The sequence below is a fragment of the Podarcis muralis genome, chromosome 7 (assembly GCF_964188315.1).
Source record: "Podarcis muralis chromosome 7, rPodMur119.hap1.1, whole genome shotgun sequence".
Lineage (NCBI taxonomy): Eukaryota > Metazoa > Chordata > Lepidosauria > Squamata > Lacertidae > Podarcis > Podarcis muralis.
Window position 1 is genome coordinate 85,122,782 of NC_135661.1, and position 27,944 is coordinate 85,150,725.

The following is a 27,944-nucleotide window of genomic DNA, read 5'->3' on the forward strand; positions in this document are numbered from 1 at the left end:
GCTAACTGCTGATGGGACAATCTCCTCCTCCTTCATTGTAGGATTCCCTATTTTTCATGGGACTTGTCCTGACAGAGAGTTTTCTAACAGAGGGATATCCTCTGTGGAGTAGGATAACCTAGAACTATGTGATCATAGGGTGAACATATCAGACGACACAGCGATTCTTCAAACAGCTCTTGTTTATTCACAGGCCAGAACAGAACTGAACTGAAGGGTTCAGCCAGCCTGCTTATATAGAGCTCCACTACAATGCAACAGTAACCACTTTATGTAACTAGCCAATCACTGAACGTCACTTTCGATCCCCTATTTGCATATGTGGATCTGAGTGAAAACTATCTACAGTATCCACCTGCTGGCCCAGGGTGAGAACTTCAGTACATAACAATAGGTACTGAGAATGACCCTTCTTTGCCTTCTTTGTTTTATACTATGCTTTGTGTTTTGTGTCAAACAGGTTGCAGTGTAGATAGGGAGGGGTTTGGAGATGATTCTGCTACAGCAGACATGTCCAAAGTCTCTTTCTTCGGGCCAGTCGGTTTAATCCTAACCTCAACGACTAAGAAAAGGTCAACAACTTTGGCCAGCCCTTTGGCCAGCCCTCATGGCCCTTCACTTCCTCAAATTTGGCCCTCTCTGAAAAAAGTTTGGACACCAGTGTGCTACAGGATTTAATGTCTAGTGAGGTCCCTGCTCCTAGTGAGATTCGTAAGCCGGGTGCCCAGGGCTGGGCTTTTCTGTGGTGGCCCCTTGCCTTTGGAATAAACCTTCCCTCTGAAATAAAGGCGCACCTCTTTGCCCAGTCTTCTGGGTGGCATATTGGGTATCTGAATTTGTTGATCTTGCTGGTTTTGTTATTAAAATTTGAATTATGTTTTTCGTTCTTTTGGCTTGAGTCGTCTCTATTTCTGCCCTGGACCTTTGGCTGCATGATAAACAAACACCTTTAATAAATAAAAAACGGAATCAGGGTTTCCTACTCAATTTCAAAGGTATTTAAAGTATAATAAATTTTGCATTTTGTGGCGCCAATTAAAAATATACATTTTTCCAAAGGCTTCTGACACATTCGAATGTTGTTGTTTGCCGCTCATGTGTGTGATACTGAGGCTTTTTGCTTCTGTTATTGGGAGTTGCTTCATGTATTTTTTCTAAAAAAATGAATTGGGCATGTTTCTGCGTAAATTGTTTTTTTTTTAAAAAAAATGATGTGCTTTTATTTGTGCTTAAATTTTGCAAGTTGCCTGGGAAAATTTCTGTGTAACAAGTGTCCACCATGTACTGTTCTTGTTTGAAACTTTGGTCTCCGAATTTTATTTGAACATGACATAAAAATAAACATAGGCTTTAGCTGAGATTCCTGAATTGCAGGGGGTTGGACTAGATGACCCCAAGATCCCTTCCAACCCTTAATATTCTATCATTCTATAATCCTGCCTTAAAGGCGAAACCTAACCTTCCCCATGGCAACCAAATCGAGCTTGGGCGGGCCTAGCTGCGGCTCTGATTGGTCCGCCCGCGACGGAGGCGCTCTGTCATTGGCCGGCGATCCCGTGTCACATGACCGACCATCATGGCGGCGCCCATGAGGCTGTGCCGGGGCCTGGGGTTGCGCCCGCGGTTAATGCGCCGGGGGCTTCCGTTGCTGTTCTCGAGGGCGCGGAGCGGCCGCCCGGCGGTGGCAGCAGCTGCTGGGAGAAGCCGGCTGTACGAGCACGCGCGGGGCGGCTGGACGGCGCGCCCGCAGCTGAACTTGGAGGCGCTGAGCGCGCAGCTGGGCGAGGCCGAGCGGGAGCTGGAGACGCGCAAGGGGCCCCTCGGGCCGCGGGACCTGCGCGAGATTGTAAGCGCGGGTCGTGGGTGGGCTCGGCTGGGCGCGCAAGTGCTGTTGCTCCCGCTCTCCTGCGGGCTTAGCCCAAGAAGGTGCTTTAAGCGCCAGGGGTTTAATCCAGCCTTCACCAGCTAGCGTTTATTACTGAAATTTTATTGTTGTTCGCCGCCCTGAGCCCGGCTCTGGCCGGGGAGGGCGGTGTATAAATTAAAAAAAATTAAAATTCCTTCCAGTAGCACCTTAAAGACCAACTAAGTTAGTTCTTGGTATGAGCTTTCGTGTGCATGCACACTTCTTCAGAATGCACACAAAAGCTCATACCAAGAACTAACTTAGTTGGTCTTTAAGGTGCTACTGGAAGGAATTTTAATTTTTTATTTTTTTTTGACTATGGCAGACCAACACGGCTACCTATCTGTAACTAAAAAAATATTATTATTATTATTGTTGTTGTTGTTGCTGCCCTCCTAGGTGGCTAACATTGTGTGTGCAAGCTGCTTTGCCCTGGCTTTAAAAAATGATGCATTCAAGTTTCAGGTTCCACCTGGCTGGCAAGATTAGTAACAGCCTGGTCATGAGTGTCTAAATAAAGGCTGTGAAGCCATGCCAGGGTAAAAGGTAACAGTTCTATGGCTCTCAAGCATCTGTGTGCCAAGGGAACTGTTTCCAGGTTCTTGCCTTAGCAGCTTAACGTAACTGAAGCTCCATACATTTTCCTTCCATTGTTTTTCACTCTCCACTTCCAGTACTACCGTCTTCTGTGCATACGATCTGTTTTTGAATAATCTTATTAAACTGCTGTTAGACTGTATCACATTTTTCTTCTTTTTTCCTGATGCCTACTAGGTTGCCACTTGGCAGAGATTAGTCGAGGTGCAAGAAGAAATTGCAGTACTTGAAGCTGAGAAAGAGAAGGTGGCTGAAGAAGTGGGGAATATTGTGGTGAGTCCACATTATAGCAACTATTATGGAGCAACTAAAAGGGGCGCGGGTGGTGCTGTGGTCTGAACCACAGAGCCTAGGACTTGCCAATCAGAAGGTCGGCGGTTCGAATCCCCGCAGTGGGGTGAGCTCCTGTTGCTCAGTCCCAGCTCCTGCCAACCTAGCAGTTCGAAAGCACGTCAAGTGCAAGTAGATAAATAGGTACTGCTCCGGCGGGAAGGTAAACGGCGTTTCCGTGTGCTGCTCTGGTTCGCTGGCTCCCTCGGCCAGTAAAGCGAGATGAGCGCCACAATCCCAGAGTCGGTCATGACTGGACCTAATGGTCAGGGGTCCCTTTACCTATGGAACAACTCAGAACCACTGTAGAAGATATGTTTCAATAAATAAAAGAGGAGGAAGGAAAAGCCAGAGGCTACCACAAATTCTGGTTTTGTGTTTCCTTTCTTGTTATTGTGCTACAGCCAGAAATGGGGGGGGGGGGGAGGGAGAGAGAGAGAGAGAGAGATAGAAAGAGAATATATGTATATGTATATTGAGAATAATTCTAACTCGCTCTTTCTTTCCCTTTCCAGAAAAGCCAAGACAGAAGTACTTTGCAGTCGGTAAGAAAGTTCTTTATCCTTTCCTGCTACCTTAACAATTTAACACCTGTAGCTTTAAAACAGAGAGCAAGTGCTTTCTGGTATGGCAAAGGAAGAAGAATTACTTCTGGCATTTCTTTGCCTACAGATTTGACAACTCTCTCCCAAACATTTGGCTCGTATAATCTTGTCAGGTCTGTGCCACATTCCTTCTAGTATTTGGGAATTTTACTTTCCTTTTTTGGGGAGCTAACAATGGTGCAAGAGTTATGACTGCACTGGTGTTAACACTAACCAAGCTTCCAACCCATTTATTGTTTCCTACCCATGGCGGCTGTGTTTCAGTTCCACTGCCAGAGACAGTATGTCCTGAAAGCCAGTTGAGCAATTCCATTTTCCAGTAAATAATATAAACCCCCAAGGCATGGCTAAACTCCTGCACAGACAGCTTTGATGGAATTTAAGCAAGCCCCAATCTTGCTTCCAATTTTGGCTTCAAAGTTTGTTTTTCCCCATTTTGTAGCGCCTTTTTCTCACGTCTCAAACTTGAGCAGGAAGCAAACCAGCAAAGCAGCTGTGTGCATTGTTCTTAAATAGACGGGTACAACTTCTGAACTCTAAATTGGAGCAGAACCGTTGCGTCAAGTTAGCCAAATCTGAGAACTATTTTGTAGGCTTGAAGTCTGTGTTTGGGACCACTTCACGGCCTAGGACCCTTGTAGCTACGGGACCACCTCTCCCGGTATGCCCTGCGGAGGACCTCAAGGTCCATAAATAGCAACACCCTAGAGGTCCCCGGCCCTAAGGAAGTTAGATTAGCCTCAACCAGGGGCAGGGCCTTTTCAACACTGGCTCCGGCCTGGTGGAACGTTCTGTCTCATGAGACCAGGGCCCTGCAGGATCTGATTTCTTTCCGCAGGGCCTGTAAGACAGAGTTGTTCCGCCTAGCCTTTGGCTTGGAATCAACTTGATCCCCTTCCCCTCTTTCCTTTTTCCTTTCTCCTTCTGTGATGGAACTCCTCTTTGGGGACTTCCTTGGCTTTTTTCTGGCCCACGTAGGACCAGTCTGGATAGTTGGCCTTCGTGAAGATTTGTCGTTTTCATCCCCAAAAAGTTTTTGATTTGAGTGTCTGCTGAAATGAGGCTGCATGTTAATGTTGTATTTTAATCTTGTTTTTAAGTTGTATTTTAATCAATTGTTTTTATACCTGGTGTTAGCCGCCCTGAGCCCGGTCTGGGGAGGGCGGGGTATAAATAAAATTTATTATTATTATTATTATTATTATTATTATTATTATTATTATTATTATTATCACTTGCATTTGGAACTGCATTTCGAACCTCTTTTGCCCACGTGGAAATGAGGCAAAGGGCTTTTCCTGTCTAGTTGGCCTGGAAGCTTTTTAGAATCACTAAAATCAAAGCCTCTTGAGGAATCACGCCAAATTCTCTTGAGGGAGTTCCCTGTTAACATGTATTTCCTTCCTTTTCTCATTGCTGTTGAAAGACCGGACCTGGGATCCAAATAGCAACAAATGTCCTGCTTCTTCTTCCCTGCCTGTTTGGGTCTGACAGCATCCTCCTCCTCCTCTCCTTCCCTTTCAGCACCCTGCCTACAATGCGTTGCGGAAGCAGGGAAGGGAGCTCCGCCTTCGTCTCAATGCTTTGCGCCAGCAGGAGCTGGAGCTGGATGAGAAATACTACCTGCGCGCCCTCAGGCTGCCCAACAGGACCCATCCAGATGTGGTAAAAGAGTGTGACGTGAGAGGAGCAACCTAGAACACTCGGGGACTCAAATTGAGCATGACGGGGGGCCACTGCCAGGAAGGCCCTGCAGTGCTCTCCAGCTGAGCAGACTTCCCGGGTCAAGGATATATGCAGCCAAAGGTTCTTTTGCAGATAAAAAGAAGGGGGATGCTTGGATAATGCAGTAACATTTTATTCCGTTCCTTTCCTTGCTTGTGGGTGGGGGTGCACACATAACAGTTTGCACCTTTGTGAGTTTCCCTAGTCACCTTTCACCTGATAGCTGTGGCTGAGTGACTGGCCAGTGCCCAGTCGAGAGGAGGTGCTGGGAAGGAGCTTGAAACCTCCAGCTGGCTAAATGTGTGAGGCTTCAGGCTATGTCCACCCAGTACTCCAACAAGGAGCTGCTGGAGGATATTCCCTGGGGGGAGAGCATATGCCGCCTCCTCCTTCGTGTGCCCCATTGCTGAGAGCTCCGGAGGGTAGCAACACAAGAACGGGGCCTTATCTGCAGTGGCTCCCCATCTGTGGAATGCTCTCCCCAGGGAAGTTCGCCTGGCACCTTCATTATACACCTTTAGGCACCAGGCAAAAACATTCCTTTTTATGCAGGCCTTTGGTTGATCTGATTTGCATTCTATGCCCTTTTAAAATGTTGTTTTTTGGGGGGTGGGGAGTGACTATTGGGTTGTTTTTGTTTTTATTATGTATTTGTGGTTTTATATCTGGATTTTATTCTATGAACAGCCCTGAGTCCCATGGGTATAGAACGGTATATATATTCAATAAATAAAATAAAATTAAAATAAATGAAGAGCGGGTGGTGTGGCACCCAGCAACAGTAAACTGAATAGTAGTAGTAGTAGTAGTAATAATAATAATAATAATAATAATTTAATATTTATACCCCGCCCATCTGGCTGGGCTTCCCCAGCCACTCTGGGCAGCTTCCAACAAAGTATTAAAATACAGTAATGCATCAAACATTAAAAGCTTCCCTAAACAGGGCTGCCTTCAGATGTCTTCTAAAAGTCTAGTAGCTGTTGTTCTCTTTGACATCTGAAAGGAAGGTATTCCACAAGGCGGGTGCCACCACCGAGAAGGCCCCTGCCTGGTTCCCTGTAGCTTTGCTTCTCACAGTGAGGGAACCGCCAGAAGGCCCTCGGTGCTGGACTTCAGTGTCTGGGCAGAACGATGGGGGTGGAGACGCTCCTTCAGATATACTGGACCGAGGCCGTATATAGTCCTGTGGCCGTGGCAATATGTGTGCAGGAAGAGAGGGATGTGGGGGCATGGGCACCAAGCCTTTTGACGTACCCCTGCCCATGGAAGCTTCATAGAACCATAGAAATGTAGAGTTGGAAGGGACCCTGGGGGTCATCTAGTCCAACCCACCTGCAATGCAGGAATATGCAGCTGTCCCTTATGGGGATCAAACCTTGGCATTATCAGACCAACTGATGGCCCCTTCAAGCTCCTTTGCCTGAAACTAGTAACCATTCCATGTAAAAGACCCTGGTAGTTAGCTCCTCAGAGCTAGTGTGGTGTAACGGTTAGAGTCAGACTAGGACCTGGAAGGGAAAAAGGAAAGGTAAAGGGACCCCTGACCGTTAGGTCCAGTCGTGGCCGGCTCTGGGGTTGCGGCGCTCATCTCGCTTTACTGGCCAAGGGAGCCGGTGTACAGCTTCCGGGTCATGTGGCCAGCATGACTAAGCTGCTTCTGGCGAACCAGAGCAGCGCATGGAAACGCCGTTTACCTTCCCGCCGGAGTGGTACCTATTTATCTACTTGCACTTTGACGTGCTTTCAAACTTCTAGGTTGGCAGGAGCAGGGACCGAGCAACGGGAGCTCACCCCGTCGCGGGGATTCGAACCGCCAACCTTCTGATTGGCAAGCCCTAGGCTCTGTGGTTTAACCCACAGCGCCACCCGCATCCCACAGGACCTGGGAGTCCGGGGTTCAAATCCTTATCTAGGCCATGAAGCTCTCTGGGGAGGGGAAAAACCTTAGGAGCCTAACCTGCCTTACAGGGTTGTTGTGTGAGAATAAAACAGGATGGGAAGGAGCTCTGGGCACAACCTTGAGCTCCTCGGAGGAAAACGTGGGCTAGAAAATGCAATGGATAATAAGTAAATAATAGGGAGCAGAAATGCCTCTTACACTTCCATGCCTTTAACCTCTGACCTCTTCCTTTCCCCAGCCAATTGGAGATGAGAGCCAAGCGCGGGTGTTGGAGGTTGTTGGCGAAAAGCCAGGTGAGGAAAATTCCTTTCATCACCACCAGGGGGCGTTACTTCCTTCTTTCCAGGCTGTGCTTGTGTTGCCTTTTAAAAAAATACCTGGATCTGTTAAATTCTTCCTTATTCCTGGTTTAATCTTCATATCCCCCTGTGTTTTTCTTTTCTTTTTTTTAAACAGCATTTGACTTCAAGGTGAAAGGGCACCTGGAAATTGGGGAAGACCTGGATATCATAAGGCAAAGGTGCGTATGAGAAATTGGCGGTCTCGTCCCTTCCCATGCAAGGCATTCGGCTTAAAAGGGACAGTTTGGAAGAAAAGGAGACAGTCCTGAATCCCTTTCTGAGCACAGTGAAATGAAGCAACAGCTCCATCTGCTGGTAGAGAATGAGAGAGTGCCGTTTACTTTCAATACAGTCTGGGAAAAATTAAGTTTCCCCCTTCTTCCCTCAGTCAGCGCCACTAATATTCACTAGGCAGCTGCCTCTTCCTAGGGAGAAGATCATGGCTCAATGGTAGAGGATCTGCCTAGCGTGCAGAAGGTCTCAGGTTCAATTCCAGTGGTATCTGGGAAAGGTAGAACTGGAAATGTCTCTAACCTGTCGCCTCGGAGATCTGCTTCCTGTCTGTTCTGACAGTGCTGAGCCAGAAGCGACTGGCTTGCAATGTAAAGGGGAAAGGACAGTTTCAGAGTTGCCTCGTACAATGGTACCTCGGGATGCAAATGGGATCCGTTCCGGAGCCCTGTTCGCATCCTGAACAGAACGTAAGATGCGACTGCGCGGGCACGGGTCACGTTTCGCTGCTTCCGCACATGCGCCTGACGTCATTTTGACTGCGCATGCGCGAGCGGTGAAACCTGGAAGTATCGCCGTGGAGTGCAACCCGAAAATACTTAGCGTATTTATCCCGAGGTATGACTGTAATTTGCAAACACATACGCAAATCATACATTTCTCCATTATATACCGTATTTTTCGCTCTATAAGACACACCAGACCACAAGACGCACCTAGTTTTTGGAGGAGTAAAACAAGAAGAAAAAAATCTGAATCTCAGAAGCCAGAACAGCAAGAGGGATCGCTGCGCAGTGAAAGCAGCAATCCCTCTTGCTGTTCTGGCTTCTGGGATAGCTGCGCAGCCTGCATTCGCTCCATAAGACGCACACACATTTCCCCTTACTTTTTAGGAGGGAAAAAGTGAGTCTTATAGAGCAAAAAATATGGTAAGTTCCTCCTCCAAGAGTCTTGCCCTGCACCATATTGTTTGCCCTTCTCTCTCTGTTTGTGTGCATTGAGCGAAATTTCTAAAGCGTGCTTGCGCACACACTGGAACCTCAGTAATGTGCCCAAAGTTGTTGGGAGGGGTGCATCAAATTTTGGCCTTGCACAGGGCGCCATATTATCAAGGTCTGCCCCTGATTTAACCTGGAACCACCTGCTTGCAAGGCAGACCCCCTGCCGCTGAGCTGTGGCTCTTTAAAATATAAAAAATATCTCCATGGTGCCTAGGGAACAACTTGCACCTTAATATCAGCAAGACAAAGGAGATGGTGTTGGACTTTCGGAGGAAGAGGAGAACTAGCCCCGCTGTACATCGGGGAGGGCTGTGTGGAGAGAGTCTCTTCCTTTAAATTCCTAGGAGCTTATCTCCGTGAAGACCTTACTTGGAAAATCAATGCAACCCAGGTGGTTAAGAAAGCCCAACAGAGACTCCATCTCCCCAGAGTATTGCAAAAGAACGATGTCAATCAACATTTGATGGTCTCCTTCTACCGGTCCACAATAGAAAGTGTCCTTTCATACTGCATCATGGTGTGGTACGCTGGTTTGACATCAACTGATAGGAAGTGCCTACAGAGGGTGGTGAATACAGCACAAGATATTATGGGCTATCCCATGAATCTGCTGGATGAAATAGCGGAAGAACGTTGCCTCAGGAGAGTGAGGAAAATTCTCAGGGATGATTAACACCCTGGCACTTTCTTGATCTCCTGCCCTCGGGCAGAAGATATAGAAGCATGATTAGTCGCACCAACAGGGTAAAGAACGGCTTCTATCCGTGGGCTGTTAGGCTGCTGAATGAAAAGATAACAACAGGGCAACTGACTTTCAGATTTGGTGTGTGTGTGTCAGTAAACGAGGGGAATTAAGACTAAGAGAGCTGAGCGGGGGGTGCTTGTGTAATCTCACTGTATACAAGTTGTACAAGTGACAATAAAGTATTTCAACCCCACGTAAACCCCATGTTGCTGGATACAACCCCACGTAAACAGGCTCTGAGGCCTGGAATAAATTGCCCCATTGTTGCAGCCACCAGCTCCCTGAAAAAGCGTTGGAGGAAGTGCGCTTGTGCGAAGGCAAGCAGAGGAGCGAGGGAGCAAACAAGACTTAGACAAATTGCCTAATGCCCTGATGGAGGGACAGGGTGCGAAATATGATTCAGGCAAGACAAAGGGTGCCTTTGGTCTCTGAGCGGATATTTCCAGAATTTGCATTAGCTGATTGGAAGCCCTTCTCCTTCCTGAACAGGGATGAATATTTGATGGGTGGCCTTTGAGATGAGCTGTTTGGCCCGAGGGGCTTTTCCAGTAGCAGGCTGCTTCCCCCCCACCCCCCTGATCTGTTTCACAAAGCTCCCTCTGAGCCTTGGGCCAAAGCTGAGAGCCTCTCCTGTCACGAAAGGAAGCTTACCATTGACTAAATGCGTTCGTCATGGAATTGGCACTCTTAACGTGGCCGTGGGGCCATGTTTCCTGGAGAGCGTTGTCCTCCTTGGTGCAGCTAGATATCGGGCACATGGCAGGGAAAGGACCACAGCTCAAGGGTCAAGCATCTGCCTTGCAAGCAGAGAGTTCAGTCCCCAGCACCTCCAGGGAAGAGCTCCAGCCTAGACATTTATTGCAGCAAGGCTCATTAATCCAGTTTGCGCAAACCTAAGTTTCTGGTGATGGAATGGCTCCCTGCAAAATAGTGACAGTCTGGGGGTAGCTAGTGACTCCTGAAGCTCTTGGCTGTTGACAGGGCTTAAAAGGCCAGCTAGCCCAGCCTGCCCTCCCCCAAGCAGGTGTTGGGATGTGTCCAAGGGAACGGGGGCAATTCGCAGGCCCCCAGCTGGCTCCAGCCCGCCGGCCGGCAGCCGGACGAACTCTGGCCCTTGGAACAGCATCAAAACAGCAGCACACAGCTTCAGAAGCCTTCAGAAGATTGAGCACGCCTCAATCAGAAGAGTGAATAACACGCAACAGAAGTGGCAGACAGAGGCATATGTAAAGCATATTTACAAGCAGTTTATTCAGCATAGTTCAGGACAAAAAAAAACATGTCTGCTCTCTTTCTTTTTTCTTTTTTTAAAAGATATTTATTAAGATTTTACAGAATGAAAAAAGAAAAATACAAAATAAAAATAGTTAAAAAACAATTCCATCTTTCCATCACTTATTTTTCATTTGCTTGTTTCCCAGACCTCCTCACACCTCCCTTTTTTGTATTCCAATTCAATTTATTAGTTCAGCAAATCCTTTCCCTCTTTGTTTATCCTAGTCTTTAATCTTAAAATATTATAACATTAAATTTTTACCTGTTAATAATCCATTTTTTCATATTCGTTATAGCGTTATAGCTAAAAACCACTTAACTTTTTATCCAACATCATTCTAACATTCATTAATTTTACAATATTTCTGTAGATAGTCTTTAAATTTCTTCCAATCTTCTTCCACCGACTCTTCTCCCTGGTCTCGGATTCTGCTGGTCATTTCCGCCAGTTCCATATAGTCCATCACCTTCATCTGCCATTCTTCCAGGGTGGGTAGATCTTGTGTCTTCCAATACTTTGCAATAAGTCTTCTTGCTGCTGTCGTGGCATACATAAAGAAAGTTCTATCCTTCTTTGGCATGTCTGCTCTCTTTCATGTCCAAGAGCAGGAAGCATAAGCAAAAGCTATACACAACGGAAGTTCCCAGCAAGCTGTGCTGGAGTGTAAACACACGTGACAGACAACAATCCACATATCTGTTCCTCTTAGGGTGGAACAGAACATCAATATCCTAACAGCAGGGTAACCCACTGTCAGGGAACTGCCATCGGAGCCTAGAGTGGAGGTATGGCTCCCCAACAATGCAGGAGAAGGGACCAGTAGGGAGAGAGAGAACACTTCCTTTGAGGAAGGAAATAGGCGTGACACCAGGAAGAAAGAGGAGCAGGGAAGGACTTCGGAGGGATGGCTCCAAGACTCTTCCACAGAGACCAGTGGGGAGAGCCCAGGATCTCCGCTGGGCACGCCCACTCTGGGCAGGAGACTTCCGCGCAGGGAGGCTAGGAGGAGACTTGGCGTCAAAGAGTTTTTATGTTGGAAGAAGTTCAGGAAACGCCCACTGACGGATTCTGCCAGTGACTGACACAGCCACGGAGAAAGGGCTGTCCAGCCAAGGAAAGGTTTAGCCAGGCAACTTTGCCTGGAGCAGCAGCACCCTTTACGCACGAGCAACCCCAATAATACTTTACACCCACATTAGCAGATCAAGCCCCATATCCCTGGGAATCTCCTCAATGCCTTCTTATTTCCTCCCCTCTGTTCCGCAGGCGCCTGTCTCACATCTCGGGCTACCGGTCATTCTACCTCCGTGGAGCAGGAGCAATGTTGCAGCAAGCCTTGGTGCAGTTCACTTACAACAAGCTGGTGAAAAAGGTACCGAACGGTGTGTGTGTTTTTTTTGGGGGGGTACCCTGTGGAGTTGGGACGCGGGTGGCGCTGTGGGTAAAAGCCTCAGCGCCTAGGACTTGCCGATCGAAAGGTCGGCGGTTCGAATCCCCGCAGCGGGGTGCGCTCCCGTTGCTCGGTCCCAGCGCCTGCCAACCTAGCAGTTCGAAAGCACCCCCGGGTGCAAGTAGATAAATAGGGACCGCTTACTAGCGGGAAGGTAAACGGCGTTTCCGTGTGCGGCTCTGGCTCGCCAGATGCAGCTTCGTCACGCTGGCCACGTGACCCAGAAGTGTCTCCGGACAGCGCTGGCCCCCGGCCTCTAGAGTGAGATGGGCGCACAACACTAGAGTCTGTCAAGACTGGCCCGTACGGGCAGGGGTACCTTTACCTTTTACCCTGTGGAGCAGAGTGTCCTGATCTGCTGGCCCAGAGTAGGGCTTTTGGGGGTAAGCGGGTGGGTGCAGGGATGTCAAAGAAGGACTTCAAAAGCGACAGAGTGATTGGTTCTAGTGCTTTATTTTTTTAAAAAAGGTGTGGACTTACTGCAAATCAGTCTGCCAGGTCTCCCAGCCTTTACAGTACAGTGGTACCTCGGGTTACATACGCTTCAGGTTACAGACTCCGCTAACCCAGAAATAGTGCTTCAGGTTAAGAACTTTGCTTCAGGATGAGAACAGAAATCGTGCTCCGACGGCGCAGCGGCAGCAGGAGGCCCCATTAGCTAAAGCGGTGCTTTAGGTTAAGAACAGTTTCAGGTTAAGAACAGGCCTCCAGAACTAATTAAGTTCTTAACCCGAGGTGCCACTGTGCATGGCTTACTAGCTGAACATGTGAAAAGGATCTAGGGGTTTTGGTGGGCCACAAGCTGAACATAAATCAGCAGTGTGATGCAGCAGCAAAAAAAAAAGAAAAAGCGAATGCTATTCTAGGCTGCATCACCAGAAGTATAGTGTCCAGATCAAGGGAAGTGCCGTATTTTTTGTTCTATAGGACGCACTTTTTCCCCTCCAAAAATTAAGGGTAAATGTGTGTGCGTCCTGTGGAGCGAATGCAGGCTCCTTGGCTTCAGCGATAGCAATGCGAAGCCTTCAAAGCGCAGAGGGAGCGCTCTCTCCGTGCTCCGGAGGCTTTGCGTTGCTTTCGCTGAAGCCTGGAGAGCGAGAGGAGTCGGTGCGCACCGACCCCTCTCGCTCTCCAGGCTTCAGGGATAGCCAGCCGCCTGAAGCCTTTGGAGCGCAGCGGGAACTCTGTAGGCTTCGGGTTCCTTTTGATGAAGCCGGGAGAGCAAGACTCTCCCGGCTTCAGCAGAGAGGGAGAGCTGCGTAGCGCCCCTTCAGCCAAGCAGGAGGAGAAATGGAAGGGGCTCCGTTTCTCCTGCCGCTTCGCTGAAGGGGCGCTGAGCAGAGAGGGGGAGAATTTTTTTTTCTTGTTCTCCCCCTCTAAAACAAGGTGCACCCTATGGTCGGGTGCGTCCTGTAGAGCGAAAAATACGGTAATAGGACCACTCTATTCTGCCTTGGTCAGAGCACACTTGGAATACTGTGTCCAGTTTCTGGACGGCACAATTTAAGAAGGATGTTGACAAGCTGGAAGGTGGGCAGAGAAGGGCAACCAAAGTGATCAATGGTCTGGAAACCAAGCCTGATGAGGAATGGTTGAAGGAGCTGGGTATGTTTAGCCTGGAGAAGAGACTGAGAGAAGATAGGATAGCCAAATATCTCAAGGGCTCTCACATGGCAGAGGGAACAAGCTTGTTTTCTCCTGCTCTGGAGAGTAGAACTTGAAGCAATGGCTTCAAGTTGCAAGAGAGGAGATTCCGACCAAACATACAGAAAAACTTTCTGTCAGTCAGAGCTGTTCAGATGTGAAACAGACTCTCTTTGGAGGTTTTTAAGCAGAGGTTGGGTGGCCATCTGCCATGGATGCTTTTAGCTGAGATTCCTGCATTGCAGGGGGCTGGACTAGATGACTTTGGTGATCCCATTCAACTGGGACGCGGGTGGCGCTGTGGGTAAAAGCCTCAGCGCCTAGGACTTGCCGATCGAAAGGTCGGCGGTTCGAATCCCCGCAGCAGGGTGTGCTCCCGTTGCTCGGTACCAGCGCCTGCCAACCTAGCAGTTCGAAAGCACTCCCGGGTGCAAGTAGATAAATAGGGACCGCTTACTAGTGGGAAGGTAAACGGTGTTTCTGTGTGCGGCTCTGGCTCGCCAGATGCGGCTTTGTCACGCTGGACACGTGACCCGGAAGTGTCTGCGGACAGCGCTGGCTCCCGGCCTCTTGAGTGAGATGGGCGCACAACCCCAGAGTCTGTCAAGACTGGCCCGTACGGGCAGGGGTACCTTTACCTTTACTTCAACTCTTAGGATTCTTTGATTCCTTCCTCTAAAATGTCATATATTTACAAACCAGTTGTTCCTTCTTGGGATCTCTTAACAGTCGAGGCATAACCCATCTGGGTTAGTAATTCTAAAAACGTGAACTGAATAACGCAGAAAGTGTCGTGCTTGATCAGACTAAATTCTGTCTTGTCCAGAGTTGTTTCCCAAAATGTCCCATCATCTCACCACCGGCCCAGCTGCGGGCAAAAGCCTCTCTTCCACGACCTCTTCTCTGCGCCAGGACAGAAGATGTGAGAACCAGGGAGATAGAGATAATATTTATTACGGCCATAGGCCCATACAGATAAAAACAACACATAAGTGACAGCTTGTGCTGTGGGGAAAAGAAAAAAAAAACAGTCGCTAAAATACCACTATAACAATAAATACTATAAGATGGACAGGCATGCTACGCCTTAATTAGCTTGTAGCGCTCCTTGGCGTCGCTTTTGGGAGAGGACAGCGACCAGGAACCTAGCCACTTTCAGGGTCGTGTGGGAATCCTTATCCTGCAAGATTTGGGCAAGGTGGAATTTTGGTGGGGTACCCTCTAGTTTCTGTATGATTGATCCCAACAAATTTGCCCGTGGCACATTGAACAGGGGGCAAGTGAACATAATGTGCTGGAGCGACTCCGGCGTCACCTTATCACATTCGCACGTGGCGGGGACTTGGCCCTTTGAGAATCTATGTCTCAGGACATTGGAGGGGAAAACGTTGAACCTCGCTTTGGTGAAGGCCAGTCTATGGGCAACAGTCGAAAGGGAGGAGAGGTATGATGGAACGCAATAAGTTAAAGTGATACCAATGTTCTGGGGCGAACAAACACCTCCCCCCAGCGTATAATTTTGCTGCAAGTCGATGTCATCCAGTCTTTGACGGATCAGTCTTTGAGCAGTGATTTGATCTAGTTTTAGGGAATCTGAGGGAGAGATTCCATAGCTCAGGAGTTTGGCATGAATTTTACTAGTCCAAAGGCTGGAGAATTCATCTCGCCATAAGCATTGGACAAGGTAATGATTTGGTAATCTATGCCACAATGATAACCAGTAATTGAAGACTTGCTTCCACAGGCAAGTTTCTAAGGATGCGATCTTCAATTCTAGTCGCATGGCTGCGTTGCTTACGCACAGGGGGAGCATTAGGAGCCGGCGTAGGAATTGGCTTTGCAGAGTCTCAAGGGGAGCAAGATCTGTCATCACGGCCCAGAGCGGGGCAGCATAAGCATGTGAGAACCAGGCATGGGGCAGTGTCCTGTACTTGACCTTCCCCTTGTCTTGCCCTCTCTCTTTAGGGCAGGAGGGGGCAATTCCTCCTTTTGCCGATACCTTCTTAGGGGGTGAGTGGCGGGACGCAGGTGGCGCTGTGGGTTAAACCACAGAGCCTAGGGCTTGCCGATCAGAAGGTCGGTGCTTCAAATCCCCGCGGCGGGGTGAGCTCCTGTTGCTCGGTCCCTGCTTCTGCCAAACTAGCAGTTCGAAAGCACGTCAAAGTGCAAGTAGATAAATAGGTACCACTCCGGCGGGAAGGTAAACGGCTTTTCCGTGTGCTGCTCTGGTTCGCCAGAAGTGGCTTAGTCATGCTGGCCACATGACCCGGAAGCTGTATGCCGGCTCCCTCGGCCAGTAAAGTGAGATGAGTGCCGCAACCCCAGAGTCGGCCACGACTGGACCTAATGGTCAGGGGTCCCTTTACCTTTACCTTCTTAGGGGGTCCCTGGGAGCCGGGCACCCAAAGATGGTTCCCACAGCTCTTCACCCTCTTCCTTCTCCCCCCACAGGGCTTTATCCCCATGACTGTTCCAGATCTGCTGAAAGGAGCTGTCTTTGTAAGTAGCCTCACCCCCCCCCCCCCCACAAAAAATATTCATGGTATGGTTTATTTTTTTCAGTGAATCTGGGGACACTTTTCAACTTCAATAGGAATGATCAGATTTTGTCAGGAGACTGATCTGTAAATCCGGGGACTGTCCCTGGGAAACGGGGACGTCTGGTAACCTTAGAGCAGGAGGCAGATCTTTGGTCCATCTAGTTCAGAATAATAATAATAATAATAATAATTTATACCCCGCCCATCTGGCTGGGCTTCCCCAGCCACTCTGGGTGGCTTTCAACAAAATATTAAAATACCGTAATGCATCAAACATTAAAAGCTTCCCTGAACAGGGCTGCCTTCAAATGTCTTCTAAAAGTCAGGTAGATGTTTATCTCCTTGACATCTGATGGGAGGGCGTTCCACAGGGCCCTGGTCTCGGTCCAAGAGTCCAGAAGGGACCTGCAACTAATTAGAAACGTCAAAATATCCCCTCGGTATCCACTCTTGAGAACAGAGCATTTTAGACCTAGCTTTCTGACCAAACTCTGAGCATCACCTTTGCTGAGCTGTGTTTTTAAGTGATGCCCGCTGCAAGCGGGCCTCAGCTTTCAACCTGGCCCCTTCCTGTTGTTGCTGGATTGCAGCTGCTATCATCTCTGACCACTGGGCATGCTGGCTGGACCTGATGGGAGCTCTGTAGACTCAACCCACCCACCTGTGTCACACCTCTCTCCTCTTGCTTTCCAGGAAGGTTGTGGCATGCCCCCAGAAGCCAGCTCGTCTCTGCTGTACAACATAGACCCTTCTCGCTTCGAAGACCTAAGCCTGGCAGGCACGTCCGAGGTTGGCATTGCAGGTATGGCAAAAGGGTGGAGCTCTGTGGATTTGTAAAAGGGTAAAAGAGTATTGGGAAATGATCCACAATTAATTGAAAAAAATTGTTTAAAAGTGTTGTTGTTGTTTAGTCGTTTAGTCGTGTCCGACTCTTCGTGACCCCCTGGACCAGAGCACGCCAGGCACTCCTGTCTTCCACTGCCCCCCGCAGTTTGGTCAAACTCATACTGGTAGCTTCGAGAACACTGTCCCACCTTCTCGTCCTCTGTCGTCCCCTTCTCCTTGGGCCCTCCATCTTTCCCAACATCAGGGTCTTTTCCAGGGAGTCTTCTCATGAGGTGGCCAAAGTATTGGAGCCTCAGCTTCAGGATCTGTCCTTCCAGTGAGCACTCAGGGCACTGATTTCCTTCAGAATGGATCGGTTTGATCTTGCAGTCCATGGGACTCTCAAGAGTCTCCTCCAGCACCAGAATTCAAAAGCATCAATTCTTTGGCGATCAGCCTTCTTGATGGTCCAGCTCATGAGCCATATAGAATAATTAACAAATCGCCAGCAAAACAAATACAAATCATCGGTAAAACAGCCAACTTCTATAAAACACCATAGGCAACTCCCACTCTGACACGGGGGTTATGTTCCCAGGTACTGGGCATAACCGTGAAATCACATACAGCGGGGAATACCCTCTAGCCCATGAAAATTCTTGAAAAACCCTTTTAAAAACAAAAAAATCCACCAAATTCCACCCCAATCGCTCCCTCCAAATCTCCTTTCTCAGACTCCCAACTCTCCACAGGCCTCAAAGGTTGGTGCAAAGGCTGTTTTCCAAGTCTTTTTGTGCCATTTTTGCAGATTTCCTGCTCTTTCCAGGCCTTTAAAATTGATTAAATCAATTTATTTAAGTATTTGCTGGCGCTGTGTGTATACGCGGTCACGTGTAAAAGTGGGGAGTAGGGCTGGGCGATGTATCGATACGTATCGATCGGTTTGAAGTCCGTATCGTGATATTGGCTTCGTAGTTTTGGACCTGGCAAAATCATGTTACGAATCATGGTGTGTGTGTGTGTGTGTGTGTGTGTGTGTGCGTGTGCGTGCGCTATACAAAAATCACATTGTGGGAAAAACCGTGAAGCCAGCCAGTGCCTTTGCAAAGCTCCATCCTTCTTTCAGATGTCACAATATCTCAGTCTATCACAATGTTTAGCTGGTGATATATCGTGATGTTGAAAACCAGATATCGCCCAGTGGGGAGACACTTGTATTAACAAAACTCTGCTCTTATACCCAAGAAAGAGAGAGAGGCAAGATGCACATAAAATGTAGAAACAAAACTCTTTTGAAACGTTATTGATAGTTCCTTCTTCATCCCTGGTTGAAAAATGTACGTTAGAAGGGGTGGGGTTGGCGAGTGCGACTGGGACAAAGGAATTAAGGAATCGTGCCCCAATTTCTTCACTCAAATCCATTCCCACCGCCTTCTCTTCCTACTAGGGTACTTCATGGATCATGCGGTGAATCTGAAAGACACCCCCGTCAGGTGAGACTTTCTGCCCACCTTGTCAATGTAAGGGGAAATGTGTGTGCGTCTTATGGAGCGAATGCAGGCTGCGCAGCTATCCCAGAAGCCAGAACAGCAAGAGGGATTGCTGCTTTCACTGCGCAGCGATCCCTCTTGCTGTTCTGGCTTCTGAGATTCAGAATATTTTTTTCCCTTGTTTTCCTCCTGCAAAAACTAGGTGCGTCTTGTGGTCTGGTGCGTCTGATAGAGCGAAAAATACGGTAATCTGTCTCCACCCTCTGGCCCAGGTCGTTTCATTCACAAAAGAACTTTTTACAGAGTGTTCGTAAGAACCAATCAGATTTCTTCTGAGCATTTCAACAAACCCACGTGGGGACAAAGTTAAACTACCAAAACTAATTAAGCACGCATATTTCTGGGGTAAACAAAGAACAGAACAACAAAGGAGTGCATTTGGCAACCCCAAGCAATATACATGATAAGAAGGGTGGCCAGGAAGACAGCGATCATTATCACCTTCAGGTGAGATCTGTTTCCTGGCCCTAAGATTAACATCCTCAGATTAACATATCAGAAAAGCTACATCAAAGAAACTGCCCACTGTCTTTGCTGACCCAGGATGCCTGCCTGGCGAAGCAACTGGGCTGTGTACATGGCTTGTCAAGAAAGAGAAATGGAACAGGGATGCAGAGGTGTGGATTGATCAAGAATCATATCAAAATAGTTTAAACCCAATCAACGCAATGCTTTCATTGCTGACAAAGATGGCTTACTCTATATTTGTTATAGGGACGCGGGTGGCGCTGTGGGTTAAAGCCTCAGCGCCTAGGACTTGCCGATCGAAAGGTCGGCGGTTCGAATCCCCGCGGCGGGGTGCGCTCCCGTTGCTCGGTCCCAGCGCCTGCCAACCTAGCAGTTCGAAAGCACCCCTGGGTGCAAGTAGATAAATAGGGACCGCTTACTAGCGGGAAGGTAAACGATGTTCCGTGTGCTGCGCTGGCTCGCCAGATGCAGCTTGTCACGCTGGCCACGTGACCCGGAAGTGTCTGCGGACAGCGCTGGCCCTCAGCCTATAGAGTGAGATGGGTGCACAACCCTAGAGTCTGTCAAGACTGGCCCGTACGGGCAGGGGTACCTTTACCTTTATATTTGTTATAATTCCTCATAGCAATCCCACCTGATCACTACAACAATCTGGATCATTTAAAAGAAAGTTGAGGGGTTCGCGCCCCCCCCCCCCCCCATTAGGGAGCCAACTATTCGTTCCATCCTTTTAAGGTTTTCTGCTGTTACGGAAAAATCTAGGTGTGAGGCTGCTCAGTCACCCAGCTCGTCAGGCAGAGCCCGCGGGTCCCTGCGGAATAAAGGAAGGAGTCCTGCCAACCGGAGCAAATAGCTGTAGACCAAAGTTTATGGCGCAATAGGTTCAAAGAGCAAATTTTGAACCCCGAGGATGGGGTGAGAAAGACTTTTAAAACTTTCCCACCATATCCCAGAATACAGTTCGTACAGCATCATTGCTACATCACTGACATGTCACAAAAGGGGAGGATTAACCTTGGCAAATGATGTCCAGACAAGTCCTTGGTACAAGATTAGCATAAGCAGACATGGCAGGGCAAGACTCAGGTATAAGATTAGCATAGGCAAATATGTTTTAAGTACCCACCACCCAAAAGTACAATAGAAGTTCCTTTGCATGTCTGGAGCCTGAGGCGAGTCAGGTGATGAGATTTGACTTCCTTTGGCTAACAATGAGCCCAGCAATTTTCACCTCTGGGAACTTCCTGGAGGCCTTTTTCAAGGTGAAAATAGCTTTGGGATGGAGGAAACTGGGAAAGGAGATGATTTTATATTATTTTTTAAGCTAGGTACCGTATTTTTTGCTCTATAAGACTCACTTTTCCCCTCCTAAAAAGTAAGGGGAAATGTGTGTGCATCTTATGAAGCGAATGCAGGCTGCGCAGCTATCCCAGAAGCCAGAACAGCAAGAGGGATCGCTGCTTTCGCTGCGCAGTAATCCCTCTTGCTGTTCTGGCTTCTGAGATTCAGAATATATTTTTTCTTGTTTTCCTCTTCCAAAAACTAGGTGCGTCTTGGGGTCTGGTGCGTCTTATAGAGCAAAAAATATGGTAACTTCCCTGAGCTGTCAAATTGAAAGGATACATTCAGGCATAATATTTGTAATATTTAACTTTAAAGACACGCCCCCCCAAGTAATTTCCGTAACACTGCCCTCCCGTGGAATTGCGATGTGCACCCACCCACAGACCCCTCTGCACAATTCCTCTTGACCACTGAGCTCACCAGCCCTTCTGTCTCTTCTTCTGCCTCGGCCAGAACAGCGTGTGTCAGCACGTGCTACAGGGCGGAAACAGAAACTCGCCATGAGTCGTGGGGACTGTATCGAGTGCACCAGTTCACCAAGGTGAGGACGACGTGCGCTCGAGGTGTGGCGCCGTTGGAGGTGGGGAGAAGGGGCAGGGTCTGCAGCATAGGCCTCGGTCCTGTATACCTGAAGGAGCATCTCCACCCCCATCGTTCGGCCTGAGGTCCAGCTCCGAGGGCCTTCTGGCGGTTCCCTCCCTGCGAGAAGTCAAGTTACAGGGAACCAGGCAGAGGGCCTTCTCGGTGGTGGCGCCCGCCCTGTGGAACGCCCTCCCACCAGATGTCAAGGAAATAAACAACTATCTGATTTTTAAAAAATATCTGAAGGCAGCCCCCTACAGGGAAGTTTTTAATGTTTAAAGCTGTATTGTGTTTTTAATATTCGGTTGGGAGCTGCCCAGAGTGGCTGGGGAAACCCAGGCAGATGGGCGGGGTATAAATAATATTTTTATTTTTATTATTATTATTACATCCTGAGGTTTTTTGTGGTGGAGCTCGAAGAGAAATTTGAGACCTTAACAGATGCTAATGGCACATCAAGTGTGTTGTTCAGTTCGACACAAGCACAGCAAATGCATGGGATCTGTTAATCGGACTCATCCCGAGTCTCTCTTGCTTTTCGCTTCAAACGATGCAAGTTTCTAGTCCTCAGCATTGCAAAGATAGCCCGTTCTCATTGAAAAAGCAGAAGGCCAGAGGGCGCAGGTGATCTTAGCTTTCTTGAAGGGATGTAGAATCATAGAATCATAGAGTTGGAATAGACCACAAGGGCCATCGAGTCCAACCCCCTGCCAAGCAGGAAACACCATCAGAGCACTCCTGACATATGGTTGTCAAGCCTCTGCTTAAAGACCTCCAAAGAAGGAGACTCCACCACACTCCTTGGCAGCAAATTCCACTGTCGAACAGCTCTTACTGTCAGGAAGTTCTTCCTAATGTTTAGGTGGAATCTTCTTTCTTGTAGTTTGGATCCATTGCTCCGTGTCCGCTTCTCTGGAGCAGCAGAAAACAACCTTTCTCCCTCCTCTATATGACATCCTTTTATATATTTGAACATGGCTATCATATCACCCCTTAACCTCCTCTTCTCCAGGCTAAACATGCCCAGCTCCCTTAGCCGTTCCTCATAAGGCATCGTTTCCAGGCCTTTGACCATTTTGGTTGCCCTCCTCTGGACACGTTCCAGTTTGTCAGTGTCCTTCTTGAACTGTGGTGCCCAGAACTGGACACAGTACTCCAGGTGAGGTCTGACCAGAGCAGAATACAGTGGCACTATTACTTCCCTTGGTCTAGATGCTATACTCCTATTGATGCAGCCCAGAATTGCATTGGCTTTTTTAGCTGCCGCGTCACACTGTTGGATGTGTGAGCTTCAGCGCTGGCATTCATAAGAGGTGCATTGCAAGAGGCACGCAAAGTTTACATGGGGCTTTGGAATGCTTCCTGCAGGGTAAGTGGAGAGCTGGTGTAGCGATCCCAAAAGCAAGGAAGGATTGGACTCTGATTAATAAAATACACACGAGGCTTGACCAGCAAGACTCTGAGAGGGGTGCCAATAATAATCCTGTCCGCCCCTCAGCCCAGGTCGTTTTATTCACAAAAGAACATTTTAAACAGTGTCCGTAAGAACCAATCAGATTTCCTTTGAGCATTTCAAAAAACCCCACGTGGGGACAAAGTTAAAGTTAAAACTACAGAGAGCTAATTTAAACATGCATACATTCTGGGGTAAATAAAACAGGACTAGAGGAATGCATTCAGCAAAACCCCGGAGGTCATAAACAGGAGAGGAATGATGGCAGTATTTACCATCTCCTTGTGAACTCTCTTCCTGGCCCTTAAGATATATCTAAAGATTAACAAACTACATCAAAGCTACTTTCTATTTTTATGACCCAGGATGCCTGGGGAAGCAACCGGCCTGTGTATTTAGAATGCTTATACGTGCCTGTCAGGCGTAGAGAAAGCAAATGGAGGCTTGTGGGATTCGATCAGAAACTATTGTCAATGAATCAAACCCAGTCAATTCAATGCTTTCATCGCGGACACAATGGCTTTCTCCAGATTTTCATAATTCCTCATAGCAATCCCACCTGACCCCCCCCCCCACACTCTGGATATTTGCACCCCCACAAGCTGGTGTTGTGTGGTGGTTAGAGTGCTGAACTAGGACCTGGGAGAGACCCGAGTTCAAATCCCCACTTGCCCCAGAGCTCAGTGGGTGAGACCTTGGGCCAGTCAGTCACTCTCAGCCTAACCTACCTCTCAGGGCTGGCGTGGGGATTAATTGGGGAGGGGGAGAACCGTGTCTTCCTTTTCTTCTCCCTTCCTGCAGCTACTCTTTCTTCTCCCTTTGGCTAACAGATCTCTATAAGATAGATAGATAGATAGATAGATAGATAGATAGATAGATAGATAGATAATTTATTACTGTCGGAGACCAGCTTATAAAACACACTTGGGGGTACAGTCACAGAAGGAAAACAAACAATTAAAACAATGTACAACAATAAATTTAAAAACAATGTACAGCAATAAACTACCGCAGGGAGCCGACCCAGAGTCACTCATAGAACAGAGTTTGGGGATTTTCTTAACGAACTAGTTTGGGTTGGGAGATGGTCTGCGCCTACAGATCTGTACACAGAATCCGGCGACCATCCAGGTCGCCTTATGATCTTTGCCTAACAGGAAAAGGTTGAATTTTTGCTTTTCCGGGAGGTCAGCGAGCCTCACCAGCAGGGGATCAATGGTCTCACTACGTGCCTCTTCGTAAAAGGGGCAGCTCTATAATCATACACTCTCTCTCCACAATCCAGGTGGAAATGTTTGGGGTCACTGCCAACGAGACTGGGTTCGAAAGCGAGGCCTTGCTGGACGAATTCCTGGCCGTGCAGAAGGAGATCTTCTCTGAGCTGGGACTGCACTACAAGTAGGGAGTTGCGCAAGAGCTGGGGGGGGCGGCTGAGGGACCCCTCCTCGCCGTTAGCTGCTGGGGACGTGGGGGTGTGATCGTTGAGGAGGGGGAAAGAGGGCTGCTAGGCCAGCCAGCAGAGACCTGTCTGGTTGCATCCCGAACCCAACTTAGAGGGTATACTTAAAGGTAAAGGGACCCCTGACCATTAGGTCCAGTCTTGGCCGACTCTGGGGTTGCGGCGCTCATCTTGCTTTATTGGCTGAGGGAGCCAGCGTACAGCTTCTGGGTCATCTGGCCAGCATGACTAAGCCGCTTCTGGCGAACCAGAGCAGCGCACGGAAACGCCGTTTACCTTCCCGCCGGAGCGGTACCTATTTATCTACTTGCACTTTGAACTGCTAGGTTGGCAGGAGCAGGGACTGAGCAACGGGAGCTCACCCCGTCGCGGGGATTCGAACCACCGACCTTCTGATCGGCAAGTCCTAGGCTCTGGGGTTTAACCCACAGCGCCACCCGTGTCCCTAGAGGGTATACTTAGGCATGTTTGAAATACAGTACAGTCATACTTCTTGTTACATTTGCTTCATGATATGTTTTTTCAGGTTGCGTCCTGCGGCGACCCGGAAGTACCGGAAAGGGTAACTTCCGGGTTTCGCCACTCGCGCATGCGCAGACGCGCAAAATGATGTCATGCGCAGAAGTGGCGAATTGCAACCTGCGCTTGTGCAGGCGCAGGTTGCGTTCTTTGCAGGTTGCGAACGGGGCTGCAGAACGGATCCCGTTCGCAACCAGATGTACCACTGTACTAACAAAGCAAAGCAGCATCCAGGGAACATCAGAATGCTGCAGCACAATTGCTGACAGGAGCGAGAACTCGCCAGCCTATCACGCCCGTGCTCTCAGAGACCTGCGCTGGCTGCTGATTTGCTGCCAGGCCCAATTCAAGGTGTTACTAATAGCGCATAAAGCTTTTAACAGCTCAGTACAGTTTACAGTGGTACCTCGGGTTAAGAACAGTTTATTACTAACCCAGAAATAGTACCTCGGGTTAAGAACTTTGCTTCAGGATGAGAACAGAAATTGCGTGGCAGCAGTGGGAGGCCCCATTAGCTAAAGTGGTGTTTCAGGTTAAGAACGGACCTCCAGAACGAATTAAGTACTTAACCCAAGGTACCACTGTACAGAAACAGATTAAAATGACCTCAACTTTCTGAGCATCTTGTAGGTACAGTGGTACCTCGGGTTAAGAACTTAATTCATTCTGGAGGTCCGTTCTTAACCTGAAATAGCTAATGGGGCCTCCTGCTGCTGCCGCGCCACCGGAGCACAATTTCTGTTCTCATCCTGAAGCAAAGTTCTTAACCTGAAGCAATATTTCTGGGTTAGCGGAGTGTAACCTGAAGCGTATGTAACCTGAAGCGTATGTAACCCGAGGTACCACTGTATTTTAACTTTTCTGTGCTTTAAACTATTGCAACTTTTTCTTTAGTTTGCTGTTTTATCTTTTGTAAATGGCTTTGAGGGTTTGCTTGCTTGTTTTCAGTCCAGCGGTGTATGAGTTCTACGAAATAAGGCCCAAAAAGGCAATCTCACTTATTTACTTAGCAATTCTCAGGCAGCAAGACCTGGTTAGAGAAGGCCAATCAGGTTGTTCCCAACTTTCATGGCCGCCGTTACACATCTGTTCTCAATTTCTCTTTACCGATAGGGTCCTGGATATGCCCACACAGGAACTGGGCCTACCTGCATACAGGAAATTCGACATTGAGGCCTGGATGCCCGGCCGGGACAAGTATGGAGAGGTGAGTGGGGGCAGAGTCCGCTCGCTCCTGAATCTCTAGTCCAAGGGCCAACCCAACCCCAAGGTGGAAGAAGCCCTGGGGAGAGACCAGTAGATCCTTCTCAATCTCCTTCTGTAGAGAATTGGCGCAGAAGGATAAGAAGAACACGTGAATGTAGGAAATCGGACTGTGGATCCGTCTAGCTTAGTATTGTCTTCACAGTCTAGAGACTTCCCCTCCCTCCCTTTTCTGCAAAACTCTCCCCCTTTAATTCTGAGGGTGGTGGGGCCACCAAGAGGGTCCTGTTCCCCCCTTTGACCATACCAAAATCCGACTCTCTCTTTTTTTTTAGTTTTTTATTTATACTTTTCAAATTCATACATTTCATTAATTTTACCATCCATTTCACATTTCAAAACTTCCCACTCTTTTCTGCGGTTCCTTAAATTTACTTTTTCATATCTTCTGCATATCCAATTTCATTTAACTTACAGATTTAATTACCTACTGTAAATATATATAAAATATATATTTATATATATATTATAAAACTGCAGGCTATTGCAATAATCCTGCTAATGTTTTTATCTGTTTACAGTTTATCTGTAAATATTCAATGAACCATTTCCGTTCTAAGTTTGTTATCTTGATTTCTTATTCTTCTGGTAAGTGTCACCATTTCTGCATGTCCCATAAGTTTTTGTATCCATTCTTCCTTTGCTGGGACTTCTGCTTCTTTCCATTTTGGGGCGAGTAGCATTCTTGCTGCTGTAGTGGCATACATAAATAAATTTCTATACAATTTAGGTAGTTCTGGCCCTATAATTCCCAAAAGAAAAACTTCTGGGTTGTTGATTTTTATAAAAGATATTTTGAACATCCTTTTCAATTCATTATATATCATTTGATGATGACAAAATCTGACTCTCATATCTACAATCATTTCTGAGATCTGCCCCAAGGGCTCCCAACGCAACTTCTGCCTTGGCCATTTATGTAACAACAAATCCCTGAGCAGTGGTTACATATCCTTATGACCACTGCTCCTTGTGCATTTTACTAATCTATGGGTTGTGCTGAAGAAGATTCCAGCAAAACAGTCAGATTATCTGGGATCACTGTCCTACGTTGTTATTCACTTGTCTCTAGTAAGTTGGCATCACCTTGCCAACAAAGGTCCGTATAGTTAAAGCTATGGTTTTCCCAGTAGTGATGTATGGAAGTGAGACCATAAAGAAGGCTGATCGACGAAGAATGGATGCTTTTGAATTATGGTGCCGGAGGAGACTCTTGAGAGTCCCATGGACTGCAAGAAGATCAAACCTATCCATTCTGAAGGAAATCAGCCCTGAGTGCTCACTGGAAGGACAGATCGTGAAGCTGAGGCTCCAATACTTTGGCCACCTCATGAGAAGAGAAGACTCCCTGGAAAAGACCCTGATGTTGGGAAAGATGGAGGGCACAAGGAGAAGGGGACGACAGAGGAGGAGATGGTGGGACAGTGTTCTCGAAGCTACAAACATGAGTCTGACCAAACTGCGGGAAGCAGTGGAAGACAGGAGTGCCTGGCGTGCTCTGGTCCATGGGGTCACGAAGTGTCGGACACGACTAAACAACAACTTCGGCACCTGAACACCTAAAAAGTTTTAGCCCACAGGATAGCATCTATTACTTTGTTTCAGCTATAGACTTATTATACTTCTATGGACTTTCAAAGATTGACAGATGTGTGTTCATTTGATTTCAGATACATTAGAGAATTTACAAGTGTACACATTTTGTTTTTGTTGTACTAAATTATGTATATTATGCAATAAGAATTGCAGTGCTACCTAGTATACTGGTCATCGTGTTGCTTGTGTTGTTTGTTTTGTTTTGTTGTTTGTTGGCCACTTATGTGACTGCCCTTCGTTTCCCCTGCTAGATCTCCAGCGCCTCTAACTGCACAGACTTCCAGAGCCGCCGGCTGAACATCATGTACTACAACCAGGAAGGCCGCCTGTCTTATGCGCACACGGTAAGCTGGGCCCCGGGCCTGTGGCCTGAGATACAGGGATGGGTGGGGAGAAGGAGAGCCCAGGTGTCGATAACCTGTGCTTTTTCCCCCTCCTGAACCCGATGCCACACTGGGGGCCTCCAGCGTCTCAGCACAACTGTCTGTTCTTTGCAGGTCAACGGCACAGCCTGCGCTGTTCCCCGGATGCTCATTGCCCTCCTGGAATCCAACCAGCTGAAGGTTCGTTGCCATCATCATCATCATCATC

The 27,944-nt window shown here is 48.0% G+C and overlaps 1 protein-coding gene across 3 annotated transcripts in view; it reads left to right on the top strand.

Moving 5' to 3' along the window:
* The first annotated feature begins 1,555 nt into the window (after positions 1–1,555).
* The window catches only part of SARS2 (seryl-tRNA synthetase 2, mitochondrial), a 28,204-nt gene continuing 1,815 nt past the window's right edge, over positions 1,556–27,944 (top strand). Inside the window, exons 1-16 of one of the 3 annotated variants that reach the window (XM_077932295.1) lie at positions 1,556–1,846; positions 2,681–2,776; positions 3,349–3,378; positions 4,963–5,103; positions 7,305–7,359; positions 7,523–7,586; positions 11,927–12,032; positions 14,581–14,676; positions 16,206–16,253; positions 16,988–17,096; positions 18,567–18,612; positions 20,935–21,022; positions 23,802–23,914; positions 25,608–25,701; positions 27,605–27,697; positions 27,851–27,916. In XM_077932295.1, the coding sequence (XP_077788421.1) occupies positions 1,577–1,846; positions 2,681–2,776; positions 3,349–3,378; positions 4,963–5,103; positions 7,305–7,359; positions 7,523–7,586; positions 11,927–12,032; positions 14,581–14,676; positions 16,206–16,253; positions 16,988–17,096; positions 18,567–18,612; positions 20,935–21,022; positions 23,802–23,914; positions 25,608–25,701; positions 27,605–27,697; positions 27,851–27,916 (1,515 nt within the window). In that variant the 5' untranslated portion in view covers positions 1,556–1,576. The remainder of the gene's footprint in view (positions 1,847–2,680; positions 2,777–3,348; positions 3,379–4,962; positions 5,104–7,304; positions 7,360–7,522; positions 7,587–11,926; positions 12,033–14,580; positions 14,677–16,205; positions 16,254–16,987; positions 17,097–18,566; positions 18,613–20,934; positions 21,023–23,801; positions 23,915–25,607; positions 25,702–27,604; positions 27,698–27,850; positions 27,917–27,944) is intronic. The other 2 variants (XR_013393775.1, XM_077932296.1) reach the window with 2 other exon arrangements.